General features: G+C 42.8%; 1 protein-coding gene across 1 annotated transcript in view; it reads left to right on the forward strand.

The window, feature by feature from the left end:
- Positions 1–14,475, forward strand: part of TG (thyroglobulin) — a 227,502-nt gene that overhangs the window by 73,128 nt on the left and 139,899 nt on the right. The window contains exons 24-27 of the mRNA XM_061611878.1: positions 783–898; positions 3,053–3,161; positions 10,376–10,573; positions 13,017–13,184. Of these exons, the coding sequence (XP_061467862.1) occupies positions 783–898; positions 3,053–3,161; positions 10,376–10,573; positions 13,017–13,184 (591 nt within the window). The remainder of the gene's footprint in view (positions 1–782; positions 899–3,052; positions 3,162–10,375; positions 10,574–13,016; positions 13,185–14,475) is intronic.

Consider the following 14,475-nt stretch of genomic DNA (forward strand, 5'->3'; position numbering starts at 1 on the left):
CCTTCATCGCTGGCACCTAGCCCAGACTTATTCGTTGAGCATCCAGGTCTTAATGAATCTGCTGGACAATTTCAGAGTGATAAGGAAGGGGAATCTCTAACAGAGCTGAGAGTTTCTCCAAGGTCACACAGATGGTAGAAGAGATGGTTACAACTTCAGAAATCATCCCCAGGAGAAGCACTCGCCTTGCTTCAAAGACTGGAAAATGCTGGATTTAGCTCATGCAAGTAGTGTGCCCACCACCTCTTTTATCTGGAGTGTCTTGGGATGAGAGCTTTGTTGTGGCACCTTTCGGTTGTTTCCACAAGTCTAGTTGCACCTGCTGGTGTTCTGCAACCTGATTCATGCCTCATATATTTTGATGCTACATTCCTGTGGAATAACCTCAGGAATAAAACTCTGTGCAAAACCCAGTCTTCAAATCCTGAGTTTGCTTCTCTGGTCAGGAGCCAGGACAGAGTGCAATGATGGCAAGCCCTGTTCTCCAGCTTCCTAGATGTTCCAGCTAGTGCTAGTGCTGGTCTTAGTGCACTTACTGAACTTTTTATCTATTAAATAACTGGTAAATTCATGGAACATCAGTCTATAACAAAGTTTCAATGATCCTAGTTTTTGATGGGCCAAAGACAATAGGGAGCCAGTGCAGTTGATAGAGCAATTCCCCTTCAGTTGACACCGTCAACAACAAACGACATTCACTCAAGTGGAACTGTGCAAGATGCTTGCTTCCAGCAGCTAGAATTAAATGCAGGACTTATGCCATCAGTATTTTGTCCTTTCAGAATGTGAGAAGGATGAGTCCTGTGGGTTTCTTACATTGTCTGCTGCTGGGACAGGGATGCTGTGTGAGCTGTACAGCGCTCGGGAGAGCAACTACAATTGTTCCATCTCTGGACTGGTAACCAAACACAGTTGCTTTATGATGAATCTTCTATGATGATGAGCTGTGTGTGCGCGCATATGTGATGTTTGAATGAAAACCAAAACTTGCAAAAACTGGACAGCATCCAAAATGAACCCCAAAACATAAGAGATTGTATCTCAAGATGCTCTAAAAATTAGGATTTTATTCTCAAAACTGTCCAACATATTTTGGCCATATGCTGTTTAAAAACTTTTCTCCAGAGCTATAATACATCACGTGAAATATGTTCAACATTTAAAAACAAACCAAATTGATTATATACAAATTGCATAGAAGCTTTATAGCTGAAATGCTTCAGGCTGTTTTGAAAATGAAATCCTAATTGTTACAACATCTTGAGATACAATCTCTTATGTTTTCGGATGGATGCCAGCCATCTTTTGGTTTGGCAAAAAGTTGGCAGGTATATACTACTGCTGTCCGTCAGCCTCCTGTGAAGAGATGTCTGTGGCTCCTTCAATGTAGGTATGTTTTCTCCTATTGTTTCGTCTGCTGCCTTCCTCCAAGTTCTTTCTTGGCCTTTGCCAGGGGAATTAATCCTTGATTTCTTGGCACACAAAAGGTTCTTTGTTCTCTTTGGGGTTGGCCTGTAACGCCTGGGGCATACCCCAACCCATGTGCTACATAAGAATATAAGGAGAGCCTGCGGGATCAGGCCAGTGGCCCATCTAGTCCAACATCCTGTTCTCTCAGAGGCCAACCAGACAGAGCTTGGAAAAGTTACTTTTTTGAACTATAACTCCCATCAGCCCAATCCAGTGGCCATGCTGGCTGGGGCTGATGGGAGTTGTAGTTCAAAAAAGTAACTTTTCCAAGCTCTGCAACCAGATGCCTGTGGGAAGCCTGCAAGCAGAACCACAGTGCAAGACCACTCTATGAAACTGCTTCTACCAGGCATTGCTGACCTTGTTACATTTATTTAAATATTTATAAACCACACTTTCATAGAAAAGGTAACAAGGCCTTTTACAACACGAAAATATAATAGTACAGTAATAACTCTGGGCAGGGGGCAGGGTGTGCATGGGGGAGTTATTTGTTCAAATGTAAATCCTTGCTCTAACGGGGCATGTTAGTTGGATATCACCCATAGAAACTAGCCACCCCTGGCTTCTACCTTCCAGCAACATGTCAGAAAGTGGCAAGCATTGTGGTCCATTTTGGCATCATTTGTAATTGCTGGGGCCCTTGGGCACAAGCCTGCCCTGGCCCCCGGCGCTTCCCTTCTGCGATTCGCGGCAAGATCGCTGCCGTGGATCGCATGGCGAGAGCTCTGGAGCCCCCACCGTTCCCTTGCTTCTTCAATCTACCTTTCTCGGCTGTTGTGTGGTTGCGTGGGCAGAGTTTCCTTTAACCAAGATGGCGGCTGAGTTTCCCTAAGGGACTGAAGCGTCTGCCGCCATCTTGGCTGATGGCACGCATGTACAGCAGGGATGAGCGCACGTAGTACACATGCATGCCATCAGCCAAGATGACGGCAGAGGCTTCAGCCCCTTAGGGTAACTCGGCCACCATCTTGGTTAAGGGCAGCGCTACCTGTGCAACCACACAACAGGGATGTGTGTGCATTGCATGCATGCATGCTATCAGCCAAGATGGCGGCAGAGGCTTCAGCCCCTTAGGGAAACTCGGCCACCATCTTGGTTAAGGGCAGCGCTACCTGTGCAACCACACAACAGGGATGTGTGTGCATTGCATGCATGCATGCTATCAGCCAAGATGGTGGCAGAGGCTTCAGCCCCTTAGGGAAACTCGGCCACCATCTTGGTTAAGGGCAGCACTGCCTGCGCAACAGCTGAGAAAGGTAGGTTGAAGAAGCCAGGGAATGGCGGGGGCTCTGGAGCTCTTGCCATGCGATCCGCGGCAGCAATCCTGCTGCCAATCACAAAAGGGGAGCGCCGGGGCCCCTGTAGTCCCAGGAGCCCTCGGCCAGGGCTGCCCTTTGGAGCCGGCCCTGGGTGGAAGGTAGACACCGGTGAGGCAGTTTCTATATTCTTAGGGGCTACTTCTCCATATATGGATTGACTTAGCCCTCCTCATGTCACATTGAAGAAGGAGAACTCAGTGGGCTCTATTTTATTTGACATCCCAAAATTAAACATGCTACATGTATATCTCTTGCCTCAGGTTCAGGGTGCCTGGGATAATGCTGCCACTACCAGTGTTGCTCATCTCAGCTGCCTGGCCAAAGTGAAAATTCAAGATAAGGATGTAGTGAGAGTGTACCTGAAAAAAGGTATGTGCTAAACAGCTTTAGTTACCCATGGTCAGGAAAAAAGGGGGCACCAAAGAAAATTTATATACCACTTGATCGTGAAAAAAAGAGATTAAAACACATCTGTGTGTCCAGAATAGGCTTGTCTAAACAAAAACATTTTCAATAGGCCCTGAAAAGAATACAGCAAGGGTCCCTGCCTAATGTGGCCACTCTGAGCTCCTACTAGGAAGAAAGGCTAGGGTTGCCATATTCCAGTTCCACAAATCCGGGCAGGTTAATTTGCATATTATGCAAATAGCTGCATATTATTTGCATATTATGCAAATATTTGCATATTAATATTTGGATTGTCCAGTTGTTTTGTTTTTGTGCCTAGGAATTACCACCAAAAACTGGGGAAAGATGTGAGAAATCTTTTTTTTTTAAGCAACATTTTCAGCCTTAAATGCCTAGACTCTAGTTTCCAACACTAGGGAGTATTTGTTGATTGATTAAGAGGATTTATATCCTGCCCTTTTGCTGTTAAAAACAGAGCTCAGCACAGCTTACAAAAATAATAAAAACAATAAAAATACACAATCAATATAAAAACATAATAAAAACACAAAATAGCAACAAACATAAAGTAAGTCAGGGCAGCAGCACGGTTAACCATAACATATACAATATATTTCAGAGATGTGGTGGGTGGAGAAAAACAAGCCAAAATGTTAGGAAAAGGAGTCTTTCACACCACATGCTCAGTTCTAAATACTGTTGCAGCAAGTTTTACAAGTTCCTCCAGTATTCCACTGGTGCAGGCACTCAGACATTCAAAGTATCTGTATGTTTCTTAGGTTTTATAAAAGCAGAGCTTTGCTTAACTCAACATTTCTTCTCCCTTTGAGCAACCACATCTACACAGGTTCCACCTCGATACTCAAAATGAAACTGGGCCTGGAAGTGTGCAACAACCCCACACATACCTTGCTAATTAGATTACCAATGCCAGGATGTCTGTCTTATCGACTACTCTCCTGTTCCCCCCCACACACCGGGCATCATGAAAGACCCAGTCCTGGGCTCAGAAACAAAATAAATATCTGGCCCTCTTCAAAGTATTGATAAGCTTCTTGTTTCAATTGAAATAATAATTATAAATTCTTGTTCTTATCACTAATGGGAGTTAATTATCTTGCATATGCTGCTGTTGCTTCTATGGCTGTAACGGAGTGAGGTTAAAGATAAGTGAAATGCAAATAGGAAAAAAAAACACAGAAGGCAGTAACACTTTCCTAAATGTAATACCATACCAACCACAACAAAATTCCTATGAGTAAGGCAAAAAACTAAGCATCTCACAACCAGTCAGGATTCCTAACCAAAAACCAAAAATATGATAAATGAAGAAATATGTATATAAGCATGACTATCAAATATATTTATTATTTACACAAACTGTAAAGATATTTATAGTGCAATCCTAAATTTATTTATTCAGAAGCAAGTCCCAGCGTATTCAGTGGGGCTTACTCAAACAAACAGGGACAGAACTGCAACCTCAAGTGATAAGCAACTTCATTCACACAACCCAAAATTCCGAATCATGCCACTTTACGCTGTTTTGCAACTGTTTATACTTGTTTTATGGTCATTGGATTTTAAATGGCTTTTAAAATGGACAGTGACGATCTCGCCTCAGTTCTTCACGCTCTGGTAACTTCTAGATTGGACTACTGTAATGCGCTCTACGTAGGGCTGCCCTTGAAGACTGTTCGGAAACTCCAGCTAGTGCAAAATGCGGCAGCCAGGCTGTTGACGAGGACCTATCGGTCTGCGCATATAACACCTGTCCTGGCCCGCTTGCACTGGCTACCCATCTGTTTCCGAGCTAGATTCAAGGTGCTGGTTTTGACCTATAAAGTCTTATACGGTGTGGGACCGCAATACCTTGTGGAATGCCTCTCCCGCTATGAACCTACCCATTCACTTCGTTCAGTATCTAAGGCCCTCCTCCGGGTACCAACTCATCAGGAAGCCCGGAGGACTGTTGTTAGATCTAGGGCCTTTTCTGTGGTGGCCCCCGAACTCTGGAACAGCTTACCTGAGGAGATACGCCTGGCGCCTACGGTACTTTCTTTTAGGCGCCAGGTTAAGACCTGGCTATACTCCCAGGCATTTTAATGGTTTTACGTTTAACTTTGTTAGTTAACTTGCTGCTATGTGTCATTGATTTTATTATATTATTGTATTTTAATCCAGTTTTGTACACCGCCCAGAGAGCTACTAGCTATGGGCGGTCTAGAAATGAAACGAAATAAATAAATAAATAAATTTCTTGTTGTGAGCTGCATTGGTTTCCAACCCTACCTCACAGGGGTGTTGGAAAGACTCCATACACGCACACACACACACAGCAGATGTACATATAATAGTTTATTGTCAAACCAGTTGGTCATTGCAGAAAAATCAGTATTAGTTTTTAAAAAATCAGTATTACTTTCCTACAGAATAAAAACTGTAATACCTAAGTAAGCCCTGCCTACTTGCTTTAAAATTGGACTGGAGACAGAAAGAGTTAGAACACAAACATAATTCTTTTTTACATTCACTCCAAAGTCCCATTGATTTTCAGCACATTCATAACCATGTCTACTCAAAGTAAGTCCTATTTAATTAAATGGGATTTACTTTGGGCATATGGGATTAGCATTGCTTTTACAAACAGCAAGTATTGGGAAGGTTTTCAAAACACTGCCCAAGCTCTGACTCCTGCACACAAGAGGAAAAAAAAAGTGAAATGTATATACTTACCCAATTTATGAGATTTTCAGATAAACGGGGGGGGGGGTGAAACCACTATTTTGTTTTCTAGACACTGCCTCAGGTCAATGAAACTGAAACACAATCCCTGATTGGTTGCAATGCTGAACGGGTGGGGTTAAAGCTACAAAGTGCTATAGTACAGTACTGTTTAAAGAAAGATTTAACAGTCGAGGGGGGTGGCTGACGTTTTTTTTTTTTTTTTTCAATAATTTTTATTCAGATTTTCATAAAACATACAAGACAAAATCATAAAACATTCAAAGACAAAAAACAAAATCAAAAATAGTTAAACAAAAAGAAAAAAAGAAAAAAAGAAAAAAAAATAAAAAATAAAAAATAAAGAGTAAAATATTGACTTCCCATTTGTCAAAGATCAAATCAGTTATAAGTCTATAATATATAGCAATCCTGTCTCTTAAGTCATATTATAAAATCACTTTCCTCCAGTAGTTATCTCACTTAATCATCAAATCTCATAAACATTACTTTATTCTTTCCACAAAAAGTCAAAGAGAGGTTTCAATTCTTTAAGAAATATATCTATCAATTTTTTTTTTCCAGATAAGCATATCGATTAATCCATCTCATTACTAATTATGATAATCTTATTGTCATAACCATAGTCAAAATAAACATTTCAATTAATCCATCACATCAGAATCTGTTAGGTTCAGTAATTTCAGTAGCCATTGTTCTATTATCTCTATTAGTTCCATTTTCCATCTTCCATCTTCAGTAGTCTTGTTAAGTCCAGTAATTTCAATATCCAATCTTCCATTATCAGTATTCCATAATAATCTTGCTGTCAAAGCCATAGTCATATAATAAGAGTCTGATGGGAATTACCTCTATCCCAAATATTTTCTTGCCATCCATTCTGAATAAGTTGCTGAAATACTGCTGTAAAATCATATCTCTGTTCTTTTTTTCAAAATACACTGGGTCATCTCTTAAAAGTTTTTCCATTGTCACATGGCTGCAGTTAATTCCATAGATTTTCTCTATATTGGGCTCCATCACATCATTCCAGTCCAGAAGATAATCCATGCCATTGATAACTTTATCTCTAGAATCTTCATTAATTTCTTCAGAGATAACATTGAGTTCCAAACAATAGATTTTATTTCTAAAGTCCATAGACTCCAAATCTTGTTCCTGTTCCACGTTTGTTCCAATCTCCGGGATCTCCTCTCTCACAGGGACCCCTATTCCAGTCTCCAGGGTCTCCTCTCTCACAGGGACCCCTATTCCAATCTCCGGGGTCTCCTCTCTCACAGGGACCCCTTCCAGGGTCACCTCTCTCACAGGGACCCTTATATCTTTAATCTCCTGCTTCATTTTACTCAATTCAATTTTCGTTATCTCAATCTCATTCATTATTCTCTGAAACATAGTTATTTCCAGATTCTCAGCCACTTTCTTAATTGCCATTTTAAAAGAAAAATATAGGAAAACCACTTCTTATTTCAGCAACAATTGGGTTAATACTCCAAACTTGGTGACATCACAGTATAAACAGAGCAGACAGCCTTATCTCTCCAATAGTTAAGTAAACAAAATGCAGTTCCCAGGATCGAAGCAATTAATGGCAATCGTCAAGAAACAGATTCGTCAAAATAAAATAGACCAAAAAGAGAGTAGTCTCAAAACAGTATAATATTTTTCAAAATAAAAATCTGGAATAGAAATCCCTCTTCTGTGTGTATCTTTAGAATGCAAATCCAGGACAGCTTTTTGCAACAAAAACAGAGATAAGCTATTAATTAGTGCGTAGCAGAGAGAAGTTACGGCTCCCCAGTGAGATGTCAAAAACCGATCAATCTGGCAAATCTCTTTTAAACAGCAACAATTTAAGTCAAGTAAAAGAAAAATATAGAAAGAAGGGTGCTTGCCTGTTAGTGCGTTCTCTCTTAGAAGATAAGATGAACGTTCGCTTTAACAGATAGAGCTTGCTGTTGAAAATCCGTCCCACCTTCGTCGGCTGGACCTCGTCCCATAAATTAATGAGATCTGGTCGTCCCAACAAAAATAGGCTTTGAGGTTAATCTCTTCGTTTCTCCCTACCCGGGAGAAGTTTAATCAGTCAAAAAAAAAAGAAAAAACTGACTGATATATCTGAATAAGCTTCTTTTGAGGCAGGAGCCCGTCTCAAAAGCAGGCACAGGCTAAGTCACCCTTCCCGGAAGTTCGGGGTGGCTGACGTTTTTATGTATATCTCGAGAACCGGACCACCTAGAAACTTAATTTTTTTTTTAGATTAAAGCTGAGAATCCGGGCCACGTAATGGGCTAGCCGGGCGCCGGGTGGCATGCATAGAATCTGGATAAAACCCGGCTATCCGGGCAATATGGCAACCCTAAGAAAGGCGGGATATAAATTTAATTAATTATAATAAATTGTCGTTATCATTATCATTATTAATGATTTCTTGCAAGTGTAGTACAAGTATTATGTGGCATCTGTAACAGTGCCTGTTTCACAGATTGAAGCAGTCGATTGGCCACATATGGGGTAAGGTAGTCCTGCAAGTGAACTGGTCCGAAGCTGATAAGGGCTTTATATACCAATAGTAACAATGTGAGCTTGGAGCTGGACTCCATCTTCCATCAGCCTGAACTAGGGATGTCAAAGAATTCTGGTGAAAATGGAAACAGAACAGAAATTGCAATGTTTACTTATTTGTCCCATGTCCAGAATGGAAATCAGTCCAGCAAATACAATCCTATTTGCTGCTGCTGTGGTTGCTTTCAATCTGCAAACATTACACAACTGATTACGTCCCCCCCCCCATTTGCATTGTGTTTCTTTTGCCTTGAAATGAATGGGGTGGAATAACGTTATGACAGCATATACTATGTAATTATGTTAGTTACATAATTTCACCACATTGGACAGTGAGACAGATAACATAGTCTTTGGTGGAAGATGATCTGCAGCAGAATGGAAGCAGTGCTGCATGTGACAAATGCAAAGCAGAATGGAAAACGATGCCTTCTTGCATCCCTAATCCAAGCCAACATGGCTAATGGTGAGGGATGATGGGAGGTTGAAGTCCAATAGCATCTATAGTTTGGGGAAGGAGGTCTTAGAATACAGGAAGCTATCTTATACCCACTCTGACAATTTATTGTCTTTGGGAGAAACATACAGAGTCTCAGACAGACAATCCCTGGTACTGAGACTGGAGATCCCAGAGACTGGGGCATTGTTCATTCAAAGCATGCACTCTGCCACTGAGCTATGTCCTCTTGCCTTTTTCTGCATTGCACCGAGAAGCCTAGGTGGTGAATGTGCTATGCAAATGTGTGGGTGGTTCTGTGCAGATTGGATCTGGCTTAGGTCTCAGTGACTCCCATGGGGCAAAGTAAGTAGTCACTGGACACAGGTGAGAGGGGACAAAACACTCCTCCCCCTCACCTCAGGCTCCGAGTTCACCAGCAGCAGCGTACAGGTATAGCTCCATCCCAATGGAGTGCCCTTGAACATTCCATCACTTGCCTGGTGTTAGTATTGGCGTTGCTGTTGAATCTAAGGCAGGGGTAGCCAACCTGGTGTCCTCCAGATGTTGGACTACGGCTCCTATCATCCATGACCATTGCCATGCTGGCTGCGGCTGATAGTCCAACAACATCTGGAGAGCAACATGTTGGCTAATCCTGATCTAGGGACCCTTACAGGAAATGGTTGCATCCAGCTAAGTTTTCCAATGAATGGGTCCTTCTGTTTGCGGAAGGGTCTTTGATCTAGTAGAGGCCTCTGCTAATGGCAATTTTTGCTTGAATGCAAATAGAACCCTCTGTGCAGTCAGGGATCCTGATAAAGCGGGGCCACAAGATCCCTGTAGACCAGCCTTTCCCAACCAGTGTGCCTCCAGATGTTGTTGGACCACAACTCCCATCAGCCTCAGCCAGCATTGCCAATGGTCAGGAAAGATGGGAATTGTGGTCCAACAACATCTGCAGGCACACTAGTTGGGAAAGGCTGCTGTAGACCTTTCCTGAACAATATGGGGAAGCTTGGGGATGGGGGCGATTTATGTGATGTGCATAATGATACTGGGGGCAGGGCTTGCATGTGTTCACCTGCCCCCATCCACACCTTGAGCCTTCACATGTTCAGGCATGTTCTGCACTTCGGGATTATGTTTATGACATAGTGCCCTCTGGACATTGTTTGGACACCAATTCCCAGCAGCTCCAGCCAGCTCTGCCAATGGTCCAGGATGATGGAAGCTGTAGCCTAACACCATCTGGAGGGCATCACATTGGCTATCCCTGAAGTAGAATAAGAATATTAGAGGCCCATCTCTACCTAAAGCCTTGAGGAAGCAACCTGGCATTTGTCTCATGTCATCTGCTCTTTAAGCTTCAATGTACATTGCAATGCTCCTTTCCTGTAACATTATTCTTTCTCCCCTTCCTTCCCAGGACATGAGTTCACAACAGCTGGAGTCAAGACTTTTGAGATGACTGATTTCCAGGATGTTGTTTCGGGCGTGTACAGCACTCTGGTCCTCTCAGCAGCTGGTACATCTTTGACCGACGTTCATCTCTTCTGTCGCCAGGCCTGCAGCCAAGATGCTTGCTGTGATGGCTTTGCCTTGAGCCAGATCATACTTGGTGGAGGTAACTCTGTTCAGGCTACAGATGTGGAAGAGAAAGGTCATCCTTTTATTATTCAACTTAATGGGAATACTCCGTTTTGTTGTTCCTACCTCAAATAGGAACTGGGTTTTAAAGTCTTAGGTGATTTCACTCAGGGCAACTTCTTGTGATATTTCATTAAATGGGGACTTGATGGAAGTCTGGCATAGTGTCAAACATTTTTCCCCCAAGATGGCCTATATAAAGGACCTCCTGATTATTGGTATAGAAATAATTACAGGGGAAGCACAGGAACGGCATGTCTCTCTCTGCTCCAAGCCCCCCACCCGCAGAGTCTGAAATTTATTTGTTTATATCATTTTAAAGCACCTTACACTTTCAAAAATAATCCCTAAGAGGTTACAACATATTTTAAAACACCACAAACGCAACATTACAGAATATCAGCGCAAACCATTAAAATGAAAATCAAATACAAAATATAAAAATCCACATTCAAAATAGCCTCAAAAACAGAACGCTGAAAAATGTTGTGAGTAAAAAAAATCAAATACAAAAATACAGCACAAATTCCAGGTATTAAAGCCATGGTGGGAAACCTTTTCTCAGCATGAGGGCTGTTTTACCTCCTGGACAACTCTCTAAGGGCCAAACGCCAGGGGTGGGGTGGTACCAAAGGAAAAAGTGGGTGGAGCAGTGAATGTAAATTTTACATTTGTACGGTAGTCTAATTTCTACTTACACTCACCTCCTCTATCCAGGCAAGCAAGTAACATTATCAGAGTTCTTGGACACAGGAAAAAACACTTAGGGGGCAAACAGAGCTGGAGAAGGGCTATGGTCTTGGGATAGCTGCGAGGGCTAGATAGAGAGGTCTGGAAGCCTTCATTTGTCTCCTGGGCCTGAGGTCCCAACCCTGCGTTAAAGCACCATTAGCAGCTAAACATAATATGTTAATGTTTAAAGCCCTAAACGACTTAGGTCCCAAATATCTGAAAGGCCATCTCCTTCCCTACAGACTTTCTCAGGTGTTGAGATCAGCAGAAGGGGCCCTTTTGGTAGTTCCACCACTCTCGGAAGCTCAGGGTGTGGTGCCCTAGGACAGGGCATTCTATGTGGCAGCCCCTAAGGTATGGAAATCCCTCCCCACTGAGGTGCATCCGGCAACTTCATTGTACAACTTCATTGGCAAATGCTGAAGACACACCTTTGTACCCTGGCCTTCGACACCTGAGATGTATATTTTTAGGACCCACTCAATTTTCTGTGATGTTATTTAGGTTGTTTTTAACTGTTTTTAATTATCTGTTTTAAAATTGTTGTAACCCTCCCTGGGACCTTTGGGTAAAGGACAGGTAGTAAATTCTAATTCTAATTCTAATTCTAATTCTAATTCTAATTCTAATAATAATAATAATAATAATAATAATAATAATAATAATAAATTATGATGATGGTGATGCCACCATACATAACAATATACACCTCCATCATGTCTCCTTTTACTCATCTTTTCTCTAAACTAAAGGACCCTTTCCTCATAGACGAGTTGCTCCAACCCCTTGGTTGCCCTTTTCTGAATCTTTTCCAGCTCTACAATATCTTTTTTTGAGATGGGGCAACTGGAACTGTGCACTGTGTTCCAAGTGCGGCCAAAGATTTCTATAATGGCATTAGGATACTGGAAGTTTCATTTTTTGCTCCCTTTCCTAATGATCCCTAGCATGGAATTCGCCTTTCTCACAACTGCCAAATGCTAGGCCAACACCATGATTTGGGCAGGGGACTGTATTCGGGATGGAATGTGATGAGCTTGGGGGTTTGACTTGTGATGGAGAGGGGAACAGTAAGACATGCGGATTGTGCCTGTGTCTTTCCCAACACTGAGCCCATTTTTTCCCCTGTGTTGGGATGGTTGAGGGTAATTCCTAGGCTCTATCTGCACTATTCATTTAAAGCAGTACCATACCACTTTAAACAGTCATGGATTCTGGCAAAGAATCCTGGGAACTGTAGTTAAAGGTGCTGAGAATTGTTAGGAGACCCCCTATACACCACAAAGCTACAATTTTCAGAGTGATTTAACAACCAATCCCTCTTTCCCAGGGAATTCTGGGAATTGTAGCTACGTGGACACAATAGGGGTCTTCTAACCACTTTCAGCACCCTTCACAAACTGCAGTTCCCAGGATTCCTTGAGGGAACTCGTGGCTGTTTAAAGTGGTATGATGCTGCTTTAAATGTATACTGTGGATGGGACCCTCAACACTCTTTTGCAGTGGCAAGAAGTCCTTGCATAGCTCCAGGGCGTGAAAGGGCTGGCCTCCAAGAGCAGCAGTTTGTGGTAATGGAGCCTTTCTCCCGGACTGGGCAGGTGGTGTCAAAATAGCAGTAAAATGACAGGATCATTCAACAAGAAAGTGGGAAGCTGCAAGCTTGTCATTCTTTCCTCGCCTGTATCCAGGTAGTATCCTGTGTGGCCTTATGAGCTATCCCGATGCATTAATCTGCAACGTTAATAGCTGGGATGGAAGCTCAACCCGTGAACAAGGAGACACCTGCCAAAGACTGAAGTATAATGAAGGAAAGAAGCAGTATGTCTTCAGCTTGGGAGGCCAAGTCCTCACAGGAAGTAAGTACACCAATTTCCTAATGCTATACTGCACTGTTACTGTTGTTCACTACTCAAATGTGACCCCCCTCTCTCTAAGGCTGAAGGCAGGTAGTATTTCCTTTTGTCTCAGGCTGTATACCCATCATACATTTCAAGCATATGATTTCCCTCCCCCCCCCAAAAAAGTCATGGGAATTGTAGTTTAAGGGTGCTGGGGATTGTAGATCTGTGAGGGGTAAACTACAGTTCCCAGGATTCTTTGTGCTTCAAATATATTTTCAGTATTTCAGCCTTTTTCACACAGCATTCATGTAAAGCCAGGATGGGGAATCCTTTTCAACCTGAGGGCCACTTTGCCTTCTGGGCAACCTTCTGGGGGCCAGTGTTGTGCCGGGCCAGAGGCAAAAGTGGGTGAGACAATGAATGCAAATGTTACCTTTGTACACCAGGCTACTTTCTACATCCAGTCATGCACCTTTCTCCATCCTGCGTCGAGGTAAGCAAGAGGCGTTATCAGAGTTGAAGAGCACACTCTAGCCAGGTGAAAACACTCAAGGAAGGGTGTGAAGCGAGGCTGGTGAGAGGGTGTGGCCTGGGGAGAGTCCCAGGGGCCGGACAGAGAGGCCTGGAGGGCCACATTTGGCCAACGGCCTGAGGTTCCCCACCACTGCACTGATGTCAAGCAGGGAATTATTTTACTGAGAAGGAACTCAAACAGTGCAGAAATTATTTGACCACCCAGCAAATTCAGTGTGAAAATGGGAGTTGAACTCAGTCTTTCCATCTCTATCTCTGTCATAATGGCTACTGGAGTAAACAATTCTCCAGGCTTCGTTCTTAAATGTTTGTGGCTCGAGCAACAAATGCAAAACAAGGAATTGTTTTATCAGAATGCAGGCAGAAGTGGCTTCCAAATATGTAAAAATGTAAATGTACTGCCTTCAAGTCGATTCCGACTTATGGCGACCCTATGAATAGGGTTTTCATGAGGCTGAGAGGTAGTGACTGGCCCAAGGTCACCCAGTGAGCTTCATGGCTATGTGGGGATTCGAACCCTGGTCTCCCAGGTCGTAGTGCAACACCTTAACCACTATACCACACTGGCTCTACCTGATCACAATGCTAAGGTGTGGCCTGAGCCAGAGCAAGAAACAACCCAAAGGAACAGAACGATTGTATCATCTGGTTCAGTTCTGACGATCCTCCAAGCCATGCTATGCAGGAACATTAGGAAGTCAAGGGCTGGTGTTTGTTTCTGTTTCTTGTTTAGTGCTAACCATAAGCCCCTTTCATGTGTTATTCATGTGCA

This window comes from Rhineura floridana, chromosome 1, assembly GCF_030035675.1.
Source record: "Rhineura floridana isolate rRhiFlo1 chromosome 1, rRhiFlo1.hap2, whole genome shotgun sequence".
Lineage (NCBI taxonomy): Eukaryota > Metazoa > Chordata > Lepidosauria > Squamata > Rhineuridae > Rhineura > Rhineura floridana.